The following is an 18847-nucleotide window of genomic DNA, read 5'->3' as shown; positions in this document are numbered from 1 at the left end:
AAATGTTCATCATGCTCAGACAATTAAAGGATTTGGAAGGTCAGTGAGCTTCAGCCATCATATGAATAAGATTCACATGTTTCAGAATGAACTGATATAAAAATTTTGTTTTAAAAAAAAAAACCTGTCTGATGAGAGTGTTAATTTCAAGCTTGAAAATGTTAGTTATATATATATAAAAAAAAAAAAGCCTAGTAATATTAGCAGAGAAATTTTCATCAATATTGATTTTAGATATAACATGGTGTAAAAAATTGTTTAAAATATTTTTGTGAATAAGTTATCAAATTTGATTTGTTACATCCTTTAGTGCATAGAAGAGACATACTAGAAAAATCTAAGTCATGATTTCAAATCTGTGTCATGCTGGGGTAGTTCCTATGGAGGCTCATTATGTAAAAATATTTACCATTCCATGTCCCTTTTCTCTTTTATACCTTTTTTTATCCCTTTTCACCTCACTTCTTTCCCACAACTTTTCCCCAGTTCTTTGTTATCTCAGGACGTGTGTAAATTCAAATGAAAAAGCAACTTGTTCTCAGGATCAAGAATAGTAAGTGGAAAGGTCAAGAGCTTGTGTCTGTATATTGACATAAGCCTAGTAAAGACAAGATTTAATGTAGTGTTGTAACTGGAAAAAACAAACAAACAAACAAAAAAACATATTCATGTGCAAGAAAGATCTCTGACTTCAGAATATTCCTCATAACAGCTTCCTCATAGTCACGTATATTGGAGTTATGAATTACAACCAGATCTCTGTGGACCTGAACCCTTGTCATGGCTACTGTGTACTAGCTTTAATACTGAAAGAATCTGTGTGTCAAGAAGTTTAAAATCTGATTCAGGAAATAAGGTTTATAGTCTCATTATGGTTTCCTCTAGAGCTAAAATACACTTTTTTGTTTGTAGTATTTACTGCTTACCAGTCTGTAATGCTGATAATAATGGAATAATAGTGCCTTTAAGTAGTCAACCCCTCAACAGTAGGAACAAATGGCTAAATTAAACCATTAGTGATATCTCCTGTACAAGAAATTGCTTATTCAGACAACACAGAGTTAATGAATCTACTGAAAACAAAGCATTCACATGATGCTAGAGGGAAGTAGCTGATTACGTTTTTGAGAAAGAAGAGACAGTTTCACAGGCCTTTCTAAAAACCCAGGGACTGAGTAAATTCATGTGTGTAAATCAGTCATTGTGTATCTGTGGTCCTTACACTGAGAAATGTTGAAGAATAAACTTTAATCAATTCATTTTGAAAAATCAAGAAACTTTCTGATTTGAATGTACTAGTATGCTAAATTAATATATAACAGGAATACACAACAGATTCATATCTGAGGAAGGATAACTAATGTGTTCATTTGTCTATCAAAGCAATTTAATTCTCAGATATGATTTCTTTCCACCTTCCATTTGTGTATTACATGACTAATTTTAGTAAGGTCACACCATTTGAAAGCAGTTTTAAGAAAAAATAATTTTTGTGATCACTAACATATCTTTGCAACGTCCCAAAGAGGCTGAAAGGGGAATTATTAACCTGAAATTTTATCCAATTTACACATAAGTGAACAAAGATTAACTCCACTGAAATTAGTGTAAATTGAGAGGAAATTAGGCCTTCTCTTAGAAGAATTTTCTCATTTAAAAATGAACTGAATTTGAGGACAACCTTGAAAAGAAATGGTAATAAAAGCAGCATCAACTGTAGCTTTCCATTCCTGCAGATAAAGGCTAATTGTGTTTAACTTCATGTTGGATACTCCCCAACTTTTTAGTTCAACCTGGTGCAATTCTTTCAGGAAAGAAAGTCAATACAATGGAAGTGGATAGAGATCTAGCAATTTGACCACCAGCATAGATGGCTTTCTGACTGAGTTCAGAATATAACCAAGGGGTGGGAGGCATTATTCTTGCTGCTTTTTTCAGTAAATGCTTTATTTTTAAACAAATTCTGTTCCGTTATACTCTAGAAAAAAAAATGATGAGCACTGCTTAAAAAAGGTAGAATGGGAAACATTTTTCTTCCACTTAGAGCCATGACTAGTCAAGTGTTTTTAGGAAGTAAGTAGTTGAATACATAAAAATGTTTGAGAAAACAGGTCAAATGCTAAACAGATTGGCACTTCTTTGTTCATAATCAAAAAGACATTAGGCAAGTATGAACAAGAGTTTCAAAATGTCAGTAAATCTGAGAATATCAAAGATTTTCTAAGCAAGCAAGTTAATTGGTATTTTGATCCTTTTGAGTAACTTAACAACAAAATGGATGAGCCAGCACTTTTTCTCCCTTGATGTTATTAAACAAATAGGTGTGCTTCTTATCTGCTGGTTCAATAATGCTGTTTTGTAAACTCTTAGCAGGAAATACGAGGACAAAACAATCAAAGGCAGTCAACAGTACCATTCAGTGTTTATCAGGTGGGAGGTAAACAAAAGATAAAGCTCCAAAATGTTACTCTTTACTGTCTTCTGTTTTCATGTAGAACAGATAATTTCACAGTGTTGCAAACCTGGAAGTTAGTGTACTGGGTTAAAAAACAGGTGTTGAGGACAGGACTTGGTTGTAACTCATTCATGCAAAGGTATTTTAGCCAAGGGTACAATCATCTGTTTTATGTATATAAACAAATATATTATTTTACTTCAAGTAGGAAAATGTAACCTGCACCCCCTGTAAACACTGCGGACTTATCAAGTCTTAGGCAATGCACTGGCCTCATCTCACACCCCATACCATCATGTGTCTGTCTTACATGTTTGCTGTGAAAGCACCATGTCCTCTCTGTCAGGATGGAATCCCAGGTTTCAGGCACAGGTTATTAATCTGATCAGGCAGCCAGCTGTGCCTGGCTTGCAGGGGCACGTAGGGACCATGCACTGCACAGCAGCTAAGGGAAGTGTGCATTTTAGTGGGGACCTGAATTGAAAGTCCCACTAGATGAGACACTCCTTGCTATATATCCCAGTGCCCAGGCCCCTGGAATTTCACATGATGTGATGTAATGTGCCAGTGTGTGTTTGCTACCTATCCCCCAGCTGTATACAGTCTTTGTAATGCAGCATATACTCTATCATGGGTTGAAAGATAACAGACTTGAGAATCTAGTGGTGCTAAGTGATGTCAGGCATCAAGTGTCTCATAAGCACACAGGAATGTGTTGGGAAGTTTTGTACAAGTTTCATACAAGGATTATATTTTTTCTTTCTTTGTACTTCTCTGCCAGCTTACATTCTGCATTAAAGTTATTTGTACAGCATTAGGATACAGGGTGTGCTTTTCCTATGAGTGCCACCTTCTCTTTAATAGCCATATGATGTCATACACTCGTGACAATACCTGTGATATTACTGTAACAACGATCCCAGTAAGGTTGGTTCTGCTTTTTTCAATCTCACAGTGCAAATTTGAATAAGGTCACTGTTGGTATACCTGGTACCAATACAGTCTCTAAAGCCTCTGTGTTACATTTCTCCTGACATTTCTTCTGTCTTGTTTATTAAAAATTAGGTAGGCGCTGAATTAAATTAGTAGTGAACAGATTTGCTAAAGAGAAAATAAATCCTCACTCTTTAAATGGTACATTCTTAATGAAAACTTTTTAACGCTGCATCTACTCTGTACCAAAGTCCTCCAGTGATTTTTGGAGAAAAAACTTGAAACCCACCCCGTAATTTGATCTTACTATAATCCATGGAGGTGTTTGTTATTTCTTTTAGTGGTTTTTAGATTTCACCAGATATGTATACTATTTCTGCGCACCTTACATATGATTAATTACTGTGTCTTCCACATCTGCTTTCTAGACTCTTGTCATCCACAGAGCACTGGTAAGCAGTTGCAGGGTAGAGAAAATTCAAAACCTCTGGGAGATAAATGTTTGACAATCCCTTACAATTTATATATGCAGAGTGGACTACATTATGCTTTTCTGGGAGTATTTCTTTGGTTCTGTGATTTACAGCATGTGCTAGGTATTTTTTACTAAAGAGTACTATAGATGTTTTTGTCATTTTTCAGTTACATGTTTTGATTTATACTCTCAATACAGAGTCGAATGTAATTAATTTTATAAATTCTACTGTGAAGGTTTTTGAAAGAGGTAAGATACAACCAATAAAAATTAGGAATTTATGAAAGTTATTTAAAGGCTCTTTCAGTGCTCAAAAACATAGTGGTTATTATTATTATTATTATTATTTTAACTTCCCAACTCTAGGGCTGAGAAGAAACGAATGTCCTTTAGAACATTCAGAATACCCCTTGCGAGGCTGAGGGGGTTCTTGTTAGGATTAGGGTTTTTTCCCTTCTCAAGCTTTTCACATATCATTCCATTTTCCCCGTCAGACCAGCATATTTTAATACAGATTCTTTTTAAAGAGAAAAATGGTTAATCATCACTTTACTGAGTTAATTGTGTAGAGCTTGTGCAGACTTTAAGTCTGGAATGCAAAGGGAACTTTAGTAAGAGATGTTGTTATAGTAGTTAATGGTGCTGTTTGAATGCTCTTCAGTGATTGTTTCCACAGTTCACCATTAAGAGTTGGAGAGGAGATAAATTGAACTGTTTGTTTGCAATCAGTTTATCTAAGTTAAAACCACCAACACTAAAATGTCTTGACCATAATCTGATAGTTAACACATAGCATTATTCTGAAGTTTTCCATGTCTAAGCATATTTTGATGTCTTCAACCTTAACTCTGCATGTCCTAGCTTTGCAATTGTTCATCTGGGGATAAATTCAACTTTTAAAAAACTTTCTTTTATTAAGTACAATTAATCCCACTCTAATGTATGTTTTGCACAAGAATATTATTAACGTCCATGCAGGATAGTTTGTAGAGCATTATAAGAACCACTGGTTAAGAAATAGAAAATTTCAGAGTTTCATCGGCTGAGAAATCAGTTCTTCTGAGGGGAAAATACTTCTCTCTTACTGCTATTGGGAATGTGATTAGTGAAATGTTTTTAGGAAACGTAGTTGAATATTTCATTTTTAGAGAATTTTCAAGCAGGATGGATAACTCAAAAAATAATGTGTTTTTGCACAAATATGTCACTTCAGGATTTATCGTCTTTATTTCAAAACAAGTGAAACCATATAGTTCTTAAAATAGTAGTACCGGTTACATGGAAACATTACAGTTTCTTAATTATGACTAGAGTAATTTTTTTCTATAATCACTGAGATACTCTTACTGTTAGTGTGAGTAACCATGTGCATCAAAAGAAGAAAATCCTACCAACTTTATCCTTTGCTCATGTTCACCAGTATGTCTCCTATCTCATGCAAAGTTGTTTGTAAGAGTCTTTATGGCTATTACTATATTTAAATGTAGCAAAACAGTGCTAAGATCCCATTTAGATGGTACTTTAAACACTGGGCACAGAATTACTTCAACCTGCAGCCCGTTTAGCAAGCTGCCTCGGGAGTAAGACTATCATTTCATCTCTATATTAAGTTTTTCTTTCAGCCTTGCATTTATTTCCAAAACAGGGTGTAAAATTTTTTCTTCATCTTGAATTCAAAATACTTCAAGGTAGATTTCACAGTGTATGTCCTTCAAGAGTATTTTTGTGCATTTAGGACATAATATGAATGTCTGAATATAAATCTAGTGTCAGTTACGATTAAATTACCTGTATTTGTCTGGAAATACTAGATTGCACATTACTCCTTTGTTAAGACCTTCTGTGTTGATGTAACACCACATGAAGGACTAGAAACTTTATTTATTTTTTATTTTTTTGAATAGACATAAAAACATGGGCTTAACCTAAAAGATCACTACAGTGTTCTGGACCACGGTATTTTCTATTGGAAGAACAAAAGCAAATATGGAAATAAAAAAGTAGAATTGTGAAACTTTCATCCCATGTGGAAGTGAATAATATTTATAGCCTTACCTTTCTACAGTTAAGGATCTGATTTCTTCTGTTGGTGAAATGATGTAAACAGAGGTCACTCTCTGTAATCTCAGTACAGTGGATTTACATAAGTATGACAGAAATGTAATTAGGCCACTAAATAAAAATGAACACAGTTGTAGTTGCACTCAGAGGTTTGGGTGCACGCACAGACATTTTCACTACCATTTCACCATGTATAATATTTTAAAACTTTCACCAGATACGTTAAGGTAAAACATTTTACCTTCCTCCAAAATATTGAATATGGTCTATTGCCATACAGAGATCTTAGATTCGGGAGAATAGTTGGTTGACCCTATATGGCATGTGGTATGTTGTGATACAGTTAATATCTACAGTGAGCACATAAGGTCAAGTTACATGTACGTTTGTAGTTGGTGATTTAATCACGAAAACAGACAATGTGTAGAAAACAAAGCATTTGCTTATCATTGATAAAACAGTAAGATTTAAAAATTACGGGGTTTTCCTTGACTATTTTATTGAATCAGTGCTATACAAAAATTGTTCAATGGTGTTAAACTACAATATGTCTTAAAATATGTATGAACAAGCAGAAACCTGATATGAGCATTGATGTGAATCATCCTTCCTTCTAAGAAAGGAAAGGAACTGTTTAAGTTCCGCATATGTATAAATGACAAGGCTATCTGAACTAGCTTTTGAATCAAAAAGCAATTCACAATCGGCACAACTTCCCTGACGTACCTGCCAAGTATGTGCTGAAATTGCACACTATTGCAATTTGTTTGGGGCATGTGTATTTTAAATCAGAGTTTTATTAGTGTAACTTGGAATGTTTGTGTTGTGAAAACAGGCATCTATAAATTGAGTAAGAAAGTAGAAGAAATATGCTTTTTTTCTTTTAAATCCACCACATTTCTCTATACCTGCTAAATGCCATGACTGTTAGTATTTTGAAGGACTTGGGTAAAGAATTTGCAATATCATCTTATTGAGAAAATTACTGCATTAAAAACCTTGACTTGGTAATACATAATCTCCTATCATTATTCAGAGTGGGCAATGTTTCCACTTGGTGAATATCTATGTCTCTGGTCCAGGACTGATTCCAGTGCTTCTTCCTTCAGACATCATTTTGTTCCCCTTTGATCTTTATTGACTTTTAGTGGTTCTTTTTTCTTTCTTGTGACAACTGGAGCTAATCTCTAGAGATTAACTGGAGCTAATATTTGAAAATCATATTCTCCTGATAAAAAAAAAAAAAGTCTTGCCTTAAAAGTCGATTTCCATTCTTTATAATTGCTTCTCCGTATTTTCTTCAGTATGAGGTAGGATTTTTTCTCGCCTCTATGTGGCTGCAGAGGAATCTGTCTCTGAGGTTCACTGGTCAGATTCTTCTCTTTATGGAACAGATGATGGTTCTTCCCCATGCTAATAATTAGAATAACAGTTTGCTGAACCTGTCAATTCCTTTCAGACACGAAGTAAATAGAGAAGTTTCTGCAGAAGTGTAACTAAATAAAGACCAAGAAGACACATGGTGGTTCATAAATGAGAGATGAGGTGGCAGTTGCTACCATTTAATTGTGTACTTGTGGCAAAATAACCTTAAATTTTTAAACTAACTGCCCATGGTCTTGCTGTTACGTAGCAATTGTCTGCAATAGTTACTTAAATACTAAAAAACATCCTTCATGAATACATGGTGGCTTTACGGGCAGGGCTTGTTGCAGTCATTCCTCATGTCTGTTCAGTTCAAACATGTTTACATCCCTTTTTCATTAACTATTTGCACCATAATTTTATTTCACATAATTGTTAGGGGCTGTTCATTTCATGTGAACAAGGGAACATGAACAAAACAAAAGTCAATGTTGTTTACCATGGACCTGAACTGAAGGCCACTAAAGTTCATTGTAATCATTCCATTAATTGTTTGTCCCAATCAAACAGGAAAAAGACACGATGCCTAATGGCTTGCATAACCACAGAAATCCTTCTGCATATTAAAAATTACTACATTCATATGAAGAGGAGTTCGCTTTTTTTTCCTTAAAATAGCTGCTAGTTTTGTTTAACCATCAGCATTGATAAAAATCCTAGTTGATACGGTAGCAATGCCAGTTGTTTTAATTATGCATAAACATGACCTCTTCTGGAGGTATGAAACACAGGTGAGTATTCAGGCAGTCTGAGCACCCTGCATTCCGTAAATTAAGATTGATATGAGAGTTGTTTATTTTTTCGCACACAGTAGCAGCCTCTCAGCATCAATATTCAGTCATTATCACTAATATAGACTGTGTACTACCCACCCTACCGGCACTAGCCTTTTCTCTTCACAGACTGAATATCTGCAGTCGTTCTATTAGTCATACTGAAAATGGAAATTACCTAGCTGCCATTGATGGAGGTGATCTTGTTACAAGCTCAAGAATCCTCAAACTTCTTAGGTGGATAACCTCTGTTTCCAAAAGTATGCCAAGGCCACTTACATTTCTTTGTGAAAAATGACCAATGCAAGTAACTAACATACTGAAAGATTCTATTGATGGGATACCCTTTTTTGGTATTTCTCATAAAAAACGGACCTCAGGTCATGAATCTTTGGTGTCTTCCTCCTTCTTGGGTATTAGTATTTGACTTTTTCTCCCACTAAGAAATCTATAAAGGTCCACTGAATACCAGGTAGTACCTGCTTGTTCAGCAGAACTTGCAGTTTTGCAAGTGTTGCTTGCATATGGAACTGTGCAGAAGTATGCCACTCTGTAGATGGTGTGCTTATTTTACACACGTTATGTAAAATGTTTTATTTTGCCATCCTTTTCTTTACTCTGATTTCAATTACTTTTCATTTTCTCTGTTGTTCTTTCACTCATCTGAAAAATTCAGAGCAACCTTGGATATTTCCTGTGTTGCACTGGTTTGTGAAAGACCTTTATAGATACCCCAGATGGGGATCTCTACAATGCAGCAGATTCTTGTCACCACCGTAGAAACACGTATTTCCCTTTGTCATGTATATTTTCAAATATAAGTCCAGGACAGCTGATTTATGAAAAGAATACTGAGTATAAGTAATTTGCCCCATGAGTTCTGGAGATACAGCTTTGTGCTAGAGAAGAACAGTGTAAGTATGTGTTTATTGTTGAGTCTTTCTTTGTCATTTGGCTTTGCAGGTATTACTACCTTGCTTTCAAGGCACATGAGACTCCCCTTGGTAGCAGAGAAAACTGTCTAGCCATTTTGGAGAAATCTAAACTAGAAAACTGGATTCTTGGGAAAACCAAGGTAGAACGTGCTAACATTTTATCAACAATAGTGTCCTTTTAGCGCAAAACATGTCTAATAGTGGTTTGCCAAGTACTGCATAAATGAAGAGAAGAGCAAAGAATTTGTTCCATTAAGTTAGCCTCCCAGGTTACAGTGGTGCCCTCCCAAGCTAGCTGAGTTCATGCTACAAGAGGAAAGGTGCGCTGGGTACCTCCCCAAAGTGCGCTCTGCACGTGGCTGCCTTGGTAAGGACAGCACATCTGTCAGTGCCTGCTGTGGTAGTGTCCCCCTGAAGTTCCTCCTGCTATTAATCATGGCATGACTGAAACTTCATGCTCCGGCCCATCCTGTGGGCCTGGTTAGTACATTATCTGTGGAGTTTCAGGTGAGATTTTCTGGCTCTTTGATAAAAGAGCCTTTGATCATGGTTTAAAATGTGGTGGCTGACTTCTGTGAAAATAAAGTTATGTTGTATCCTGAGTTGTTTTATGGTGCACAAAGGAAAAACAAGGAGAGATTTCCTGCTTAAGACCCAGATAAAGTGTGTATAACTACTCATAGGATTTGCCTTCTGAAGTGGAATATTGTTAGACAATTTTGTCTAAAAACAAAGATACTACAGGATTTATCCTTCCACTATCAAGAAAGGCTGTATTTCAAAATTGTGGGTATATGAAAACATCCCTGTGACCAATTTACATTGTAAAGGGGTAAATACATTGTTGTTTTTGCAATGGGGTAATTATAAGCAGTTCAGTAACAAAGTTCCACAAACACACTGAGAGCAAATATTTAATTCACAAGATTGCTCTATCAGGAACTGGCATTTCACAAGTTTTCCCAGCAACAGTGCCCTAAAATAGGCTGACCTAAGATTAATGAAAAAGCAAAATACAATAGGTTATGCTACTACCTGTATCTAATATTGAATTTGTTGTTCCATTTCAGGTTTTTCTAAAGTATTACCACATAGAACAGTTAAATTTGTTCCTGCGAGAAGTTATAGGGAGAGTGGTGGTCATGCAAGCCTATATCAAGGGATGGCTGGGAGCAAGGAGGTACAAGAAAGTCAAAGAGAAAAGAGAAAATAGTGCTGTTACCATACAGTCAGGTAAATGTTCACATTCCCTATTTCATTGAGTATGTTGGCATTTCAAGCTGTTAAATTGTATGCACATTATTTATTCATATGTAATAGTTTATTATGAAATCAAAATAACCAGGGTTACATTTCTCTCCAGCTAATTGATGCAAATATTACTGATTTACTTCTAAGGTGTCATCTTAGCATTCAGTAATGTCTTAATTTAAATATCCTAGTATTTTGGATGTGATACCTGTGCACAAATGGAAAATATTGTTAGGTGTGTCTACACTAGCATGCAGCATATAGATGAAATGCAGTATCTTGGCCCCCTCTCTCTTTTCCCTCTCTCCTTCCTCATGTGTACCAGACTTACAGATAACATAAGTCATGGGGTGTGCATAAAAAACTGATTTCCAGTAATCTAGCAGGCTTCCTTATATTGAATTTGGGGAGCTGTGTGAGAAGGAGAGTTCTTGTGCTGACTGATGATGCACAATTATCATGGACCTTTGCCTTTTGGATTAGGACATCAGTGAGCACATGGTGACGATTAAAATTTGGACGAGTGAAGTGGTGTTTGAAGTTGCAAGGATGTGAATACTGCAGTCATGAACCCAGAGTTCAACATGTGGGTGGGTGGGGAAGAGGTACTGGGAGTGGGGGCTGGAGTGGTTGTGGCAGAAGGGATGAAAGTTTCAGCACATCTCTGACTGTAGACTCTGTAGCACTTCCTTAAATAAATGTAATTTCCAGCACATGGTTTTGTATTTTTAGCCTGGAGAGGATATGAAGCTCGCAGGAAGTACAAGGAAATAAGGAACAGAAGAACTGATGCTGCTATACATATTCAAGCAGGTAATTAAAACATTATTTCAGTTGCCAACACCTATTTTGCTGTGGGTGATTTCATGTGTCAGTGTTTATAGGCAAGAGAAATACACACAACCCAAACAAAAGCTGTCAAAAACATTATTTCTGATCATTTGTTCTTCTGTATCAAATGACGTAGGTGACAGTTAGGATACTTCGGGATTTTTCTGAGTACCTTTCTGCAATCAAAATGTACAAATTAAAAGCTGTTGAGTTAATTTTCTAAGATTCTTCTTAGCACAATCAGTATGATTCAAGCATGTGTAGAGCTGGTATAAAGCACTGGATTTTTTTGACTGAAAGTGTGGATTGGAAACACTGGACCTGCATTTCTCTGTCTTTGTATCAAACTCTGGTCCTGGCAGGTTGCCAAGTTTCCCTTTCAACTGCTTGCTGAGTTTGCCAGCTTTGGCCAGTCTTTGACTCTTTTCCAGACTCCTATGCAGCCATATCAATATGAATTTGAATAACTTTAAAGAGATTATTGGAGGAACAGGCCCATAGGGCTGTGTAGGTCTCTAGTAGAGAGCAGGGTACCATATGGCACAGAAATCAGAGAACCAGTGCTGTGAACTCAATGGTGTTTTCACATGCTGCCAGTGTGAAGCAGCCTCCATATGATGCAGTGTAATACACCTTCCTTGTCCAACCCCAGGTGAAAGACTGTAGCTGATCAGAAAAGAGTTGTAGCAAATGTGTTTCCAAATAAACCAAGGCACCACCTTTATTCTACCAGCTGCCTCTGCTATAATTCCTTAAGCTGTCACCTCTCTACTCTATATCATATAGCCTGAAGTCAGTCTGAAAAGTAAGAGTTATAAATATTCTTTTACTTTATTCTGTTGTCAAGCCATTTCCAGTAAATCCAACTTTTTTTTTCTTTTACCTAAATTTTCTACTCTGAAAATAAGTATCAGTGTGACTTTCAGCAGACAGTAGAATACCCATCTAGTTACAGAAAGGAACAGATTAACATTAGGTTAAAGTAGTAATTTACAGCTTTGTGTGCATACAGTTATGTATAATCGTAAACTATAGCTCTAGGGTCAAATGCAGAGTATTCTATTCAATGGAGAACTGTTACGGAGAAATGTTAAGGAGAAATGTTTTCTTCCTATTACAGCAAGCACTGAGGGACTGCATAAGCATTCTTTCCCCTTCATCCTCTCCTTTGTGTTGTCATTTATTGTATTCATGATACCACAGAGACCAGATCTTAAAATACCACATGCAACTGTTTTTTGGAGTATTTGCAACATTTACACTTGGCCATACCTGAGCTATGATTTCCTGACTTTTATGATAGCCTTTTGCTATAGAAAGGAAACAGTTGACCCTTCACTTTCCCGCTATTAGCAGTATTTAAGATGAGAGTTAACTCAGATTCCCTTGGCAGCTGCTGTGTAGCAGTATCACTTGGAAGCTGTAGGGGACATTCTGCCTTAGAGTTTTATCCAGCCAGATTTCTTAGGCATGTAGGAGATTCATGCTTATTACTAACTCTTTAGAGAAAGCAAATGATCTATTCTGCTGTTTGCACACATGGAAGAGATTCAGAGCTGTGTTTCTTCCTGTCATCTCTGAGACATTGTGTTGAACACGGCAGAGGCAGTGGGAGGGTATGCACACCCTTGCATTTGGACAGTTCTGTCCTTTTCAGCCCTCTGGACCTAATGCTGGAGGAATGCTGTTAGCACTCTTCCCGCCACCACACACACTGTTCCTTTGTAACCTGGCACTTGACAGTTTCAGTGACCAGTCTGGGTGAATGAGCATTAGGACTATAGGGTTAAGAGTGACACAGCGTACCTCTGTTTGTATTAATTACACTGGCTGCTCCTCCTAGCTTTGGCACTGCACTCAATGAGGTACAATAACAATAATCCTCAACACATTTCTGTCTGCCTTTGGAAACCTCTATCTAGGACCTCTTTTTTGAAATTTCTTCTTGTGCACATTTGTTCTTCTCTATATGCTAATCATTTTGTGTTTAAAATCAAAGCTCATGCTTGCTAATGGTGGCTGTCTTCCAGGTTTTAAAATACAATGGTAATCTTTCTCTTGTTTATGTTACACTGCTCTAGTGCCTTGTGACATGGAGACAATAGCAAGTCCAAATCTCTCCCTTCCCTGCACATCTTATAATGTAAATGTATATTTCAAGGCAGCTTTTCAATGTGGTCACCTTTGCTTTTTTTTTTTTTTTTTTTTTTAAATGAGCACTTTTGGGCAATGAGATTTATTGTTTGCATTTGTCATCCAGACATTAGCAAAACCGTATAATTAAAATATATGTACTTCCCTCTCCTTTCCCCACCCCCATCTTCAAGCGGGCCTTGAAATTTAGGAAGCATTTGGCTTACATGTTTCTACAGAACAGCGCATATTGAAATTTGTTTTCCTTTCATCTCTTTCCCAATAAAAGCAGCCGCTCGGCTTATCCCTTTAGCTTCCTCAGAACTTCCTTTCAGAATTCCCGATCTATTACAGCACATTCACATACCAGAAACAAGATGCCTTTTCATGCTGTCAACCTTTTTCATCTGAAATGTAAATTAATTCTTGCTGGTACGCTTTGACAGAGATCAAAGTAGGGGTATTAACCTTATTGGGCCTTCTCTTCATCAGAATCAGTTCCAAAGACTGCAAGGGTAGTGTTAGGAGGCCAGTCTTCACTGTTATCTATGGCCCTCCTCCAGGCAGTCCTCTGTCTACAAGTCAGCATTTCAAAGGCGCTGATTTCTTTTGTAAATGACCTTATCATTACTTTAAACTGTGTGAAAAATGATTTGCCTGAATAATTCTTGCAGGATTATCCTGCTCATTTTAATTGTGGGGGGACTTCATTCAGATTCCAGGATATTGTTTAAGTGGTTTTGACAGCAAGTGATCATAGCCTGATATAAAGGAGGAACACAGCTCCTGATTGGAAACCTCTTGACTTGTTCAGATTGTTCATTTCTTGCAAGTCAGTCTTTGAGGTAAGCTGCATTTGCATTTTAAAAATAAACAGATGCCTTTCAAATACATGAGCTGGTGGTCTGGAGATCTCTGTGGGCCCAGCAGTTCGCTATCCATTGATGAAATGTTGGAAGAAAAAACAAACTTACCAAAAAAAAAAAAAACAACCCTCACAATATACATGAGGTTATATTTCCTAAGTGTATAATATTACACAAAAAAGTCATTATTTCAGAGGAGAGAAAACACCCTTACTAGGACATAAAATATTTGTGAATTTAAATGAGGTGGGGAAGAAAAAGCTGCCCTACTTCAGCATATCTACCTTACAAGTTCTCAGAATGCACAGATCTTATTAGATGCATGGCTAAAATGGTGCACAGGGTACATAAGACCTTTCCCACTCCTTCCTGTCATGCTTTTCCAAACTGTGAAGTTTAGAAGATGCCAATTTTTTAACTTAGAGAGGAATTGTGAAGAATGATTTTGTGTAGTATTTGCATTAGCAATACTTTGTACTTCTGTATAAGTATTTATTTGTAATTGGGATTTGTATTGTTTTGATTTTCATCTACATAAAAAGAAAAAGATTTTGTTAAAATAAATTATTTTTTAAAACTATGTTGCCAGATTCACAGCTGGTTCAAATCAGTGTATATCCACTGAATCATCTGACTGAAATGTTGCTCCACTGATTTGCCTCACATGGGAGTCTCATTTAACATTTCTTTGTATTAGAATAATACGTTAATTAGAATAAAAACAACGACAACAACAAAAAAAGAAACACCAAACAACAACAACAACAAACAGATAATAGAATTATAAAAGTACATTATCTAGTTATGATAGCATGTATTTCTATGCGGAGTGACTGTTGTCCTGAAAGACTTAAGGAAGGATTTTAATCTGTTTATTTCATTTGTGAGCTGACATTGCCAAAATGCCAAATGAGTGGTGCATGCGATTCACTTAGATCTGAGGTGACATCACTGAATTCATTTTAATTAGGCCCACTTTAGCCATCTGGAATATACTGTGCAACTCTGGTCAGGACTGAGTTTAACTATGCTTCCAGAGGTGAAAGGCAAATGACTAATCCATTGAGCCACCATCTCCTCCTCCAACACGTGCTCACACACTCACCATATGTCACATTGTATTGGAAAATTCTTTATCAAGAGCTAAAGATTTGGGTGCTTTTTTTTTTTAATCTTTTCTTTCTCTCTCTCCCCCATCCCCCTTAAAAAATGTTATAGATGTTCAGAAAGAAACCAGATGAAGTATCCCTTTGCATTGCTTCCTTTATGCAACTTCTGCTGTGCAGCGTTGTTTGCATAGATCTTATGTGAGCTTCTGGCAAAATTTACTCCATTACAAGAAAAAAAAAAAAAGAGAGAGGGCTTCCGAATGACTGTAATACACTATTTCATATCTATAATAAATGTTAGTTTTTAATAAAAGTGTTACCTTTGGGTTTTTCATCAGCAAAGTTTAATGTTGACTTCAATAGCAGAAAAGGAAGTATTTCTTGAACAGTTTTTTTTTTCTGTCAATATGTACGTGTGTCTGCATGTATTCAGCTAATACTGTTGTAAAGATCTATGAACTGTGTAAAACATTCCAAAAATTTCTAAGATCTATGAACTGCTCAGCTCTGGTGAGGCCGCACCTCGAGTACTGTGTTCAGTTTTGGGCCCCTCGCTACAAGAAGGACATCGAGGTGCTTGAGCGGGTGCAGAGAAGGGCGACGAAGCTGGTGAGGGGCCTAGAGAACAAGTCCTATGAGGAGCGGCTGAGGGAGCTGGGCTTGTTCAGCCTGGAGAAGAGGAGGCTCAGGGGCGACCTTATCGCTCTCTATAGGTACCTCAAAGGAGGCTGTAGCGAGGTGGGGGTTGGCCTGTTCTCCCACGTGCCTGGTGACAGGACGAGGGGGAATGGGTTTAAGTTGAGCCAGGGGAGTTTTAGGTTAGATGTTAGGAAGAACTTCTTCACTGAAAGGGTTGTGAGGCACTGGAACAGGCTGCCCAGGGAAGTGGTGGAGTCACCATCCCTGGAAGTCTTCAAAAGACGTTTAGATGTAGAGCTTAGGGAAATGGTTTAGTGGGGACTGTTAGCGTTAGGTTGGAGGTTGGACTCGATGACCTTGAGGTCTCTTCCAACCTAGGAAATTCTGTGATTCTGTGAAAATGTTCCAAAAATTTCTAAGCACTTCATAAATATATCTAAAAATACATCTATTTTTAATTGTTCCTGAAAATAACAAGCACTAAGTAACAGATCCAATTTTACTGTTTTATGTCATCCATTTTCTTCCTTTCTAATAACATTCTCAGTTTAAGAACCACTGAAGAAATGTATGTGTTTGTCTTACTGGTAGCTGAACTGACTGATTGTATTACCTTGATTTCACATACAGGTCAAACCAGAAGGGTTTGTGCAAGCTGCACAGCTTTGGTTATCTTTACTTCTCCATCTCCTTGTGTATACTAGCTTAGGACATCCAGTCATTCTTTACTTCTAGAATATACCCCTCTCTGAGATAGGCTCTGTGTGGATATATGCATTTCTTTTTAGTTCTCTCTCCTGTTACTGAGATTGAGAGGAGACCATTCTTACAGGATTTCGTGCCCTTGATAAAATCAGGAAGGGGACAAGAGGCCTTGGAAAACCTATTCCTTTCCCTTGCTGATATTTACAAACAGCTTCAGAGTCATCTGCACTTCATTTTTTTTGGCCAAGTCTCAAGACAGAACTTTTTAGTGTAATGCAGAGTAATTAAAACTCATATGTCCAAGTGATGATGTACAGTAGTGACACCAGCTTTGATGGTTGACGGAAGACTTGGCGAGTCTTCCTCTTCTTGGTACCCTGATTGCTAACACTTGTATGTGAGAACTTGTGACTGGCTTTCTTGTAATGCTTCCACCAAAGAACATAAGATGTGAGGGTTTTTTTTGTTGTTGTTGTTGGGTTTTTTTTGTTTTTGTTTTTGTTTTGTTTTTGTTTTTTGTTTTGTTTTGTTTTTGTTTTTTTTCTCCCTGCTACTAAAAATGCATCATCCAAGATCCATCCAGCGTGATAGGTGAAAGAGGGGAAGCATTCATGGAACTCTCTTTTACTGTTCAGTAAAATTAATTTGGCATGAAGTGAAGAATCTGATTCATGGACTCCAAATCCTCTCAGATGTTGGTAGTTAAGCTGCTGAATGCTCTTTTATCTAGGCAAATTAAGAAAGTCATATGCTGTTTGTAGCAAATGAACTTCTGATTACAAACTATGATGACACCTTCCATTCAGCAAACCTGAGCTTTCAGTTCCAAAGTTTTTCTTACACATTATCTCAGGTAATAATATAGCTTAAAAATGTGTCTGTGTAGAAAATGCCTATTTAACATGATTTCTTACAACTGAAAATGAATCCCTCTACTATTTTAAAATACTGCTTCATCTCTTTTCTTCGTAATTCTTGCATAGACCTTATTGTTTAGCTTTGATCTTTCTACATTGTGCTTCACCGTTAAGTCTGTAAGAATATATTTCCTATGGGAATCACAGGGAAAATGCCTGGACTTTTGCTATCTGGAATTGTGTAACTTTGCATGTAATGTATATGCCTTAGTACTTAGATCTTAGAATAAAGGTTTTTAACTGCAGAACACTAAACTTCAGACTTCCAGAGGTAAATATGTTCTTGGTTTACTACCCGCTGAAGCTGATAGAAAACTTCATGTGAGAACTGGTCGGTAGAAAAAGTAAAAATGCATGTCCTAAGTTGTGGCACATAAACTCTTTAACACTGAATGACTAATTAGAATGCTAAAATTTAGCTCCATTCCTCTGTTACTTTGAGTTTAGATCCTGTCATCATTGGCTATGTAAAGATTAGGGTTAAAGATACAGTTGCTGTAAAGTTTGGAATATAGAATGCATAAGGTGAAAATGAGGTGACAGCTGGTAATCATTCTTCTTCAATGATGCAGTGATTGTTCATGGAGCACTAGCAACATGAGTCTGCTAATTTCACACTCTTTGAGCCAAGTGCTTAGTGTCAAAACCAGCACCAGTCAGTAATGCAAATTGCTGTGATGGAGCAGCTTCCCAGCCTCTCAGACTCCCCCAGTAGAATTCTCTGCATATGAATTTACTTTGAAACGTTATAGATCCAGTTAATAAATGCTGAAAAGATGCAGTCCTACATATTCTTGATGAACTTTTTGAGGGAGAGATGTTTGTTTATTCTGCTACTTCAGTTATCCCATGAGTCGAAGGGAAAGTAGGAAAAATACAGCCATTTACCTGTATGATTCAAGGTACTCTAGAAGAACATTAGAAACCAGCTTGTGGAAAGGTTAAGTTGAAGAGGAGTTGGTACTGAAAATATTTATGGAAACAAAAGTCAGAATAAAAATTACATTTACAAAATGAGATAAAGCAGTTTATATGCAGTGAATGAAGGAAAAGCCAAAATGGATTTCACTGTCATTAATAAGTTTCTGGTGGGGGGAAAAAAAAAAAAAAAACAAAAAAAAAAACACAACATGGCAGGTATTGGGGTTGATTTTATATACACACACAAAACATCTAAAAGTTAAGAAATTACTAGGAAGAAAACTGAAGTTTATCTTACTAGTTCATTTATTTCGGTGCTTCTTTATCTTTCCAGTAGTCCACAGACTGACTGCTACTCAGCATGTTTCAGCTGCAGAGAGATGGCTGCTGGCCAGTTGTCTTTGCTGCCAACATCAGA

General features: G+C 36.7%; 1 protein-coding gene across 1 annotated transcript in view; it reads left to right on the top strand.

Moving 5' to 3' along the window:
- The window catches only part of MYO3B (myosin IIIB), a 186012-nt gene that overhangs the window by 116219 nt on the left and 50946 nt on the right, over positions 1–18847 (top strand). The window contains exons 27-29 of the mRNA XM_032190017.1: positions 9086–9197; positions 10128–10290; positions 11041–11121. Coding sequence (XP_032045908.1) covers positions 9086–9197; positions 10128–10290; positions 11041–11121 — 356 coding nt within the window. The remainder of the gene's footprint in view (positions 1–9085; positions 9198–10127; positions 10291–11040; positions 11122–18847) is intronic.

This window comes from Aythya fuligula, chromosome 6, assembly GCF_009819795.1.
Source record: "Aythya fuligula isolate bAytFul2 chromosome 6, bAytFul2.pri, whole genome shotgun sequence".
NCBI classification, from domain to species: domain Eukaryota; kingdom Metazoa; phylum Chordata; class Aves; order Anseriformes; family Anatidae; genus Aythya; species Aythya fuligula.
Note: the sequence above shows the minus strand (reverse complement) of the source record. Positions and strands in the feature narration are given on the sequence as shown.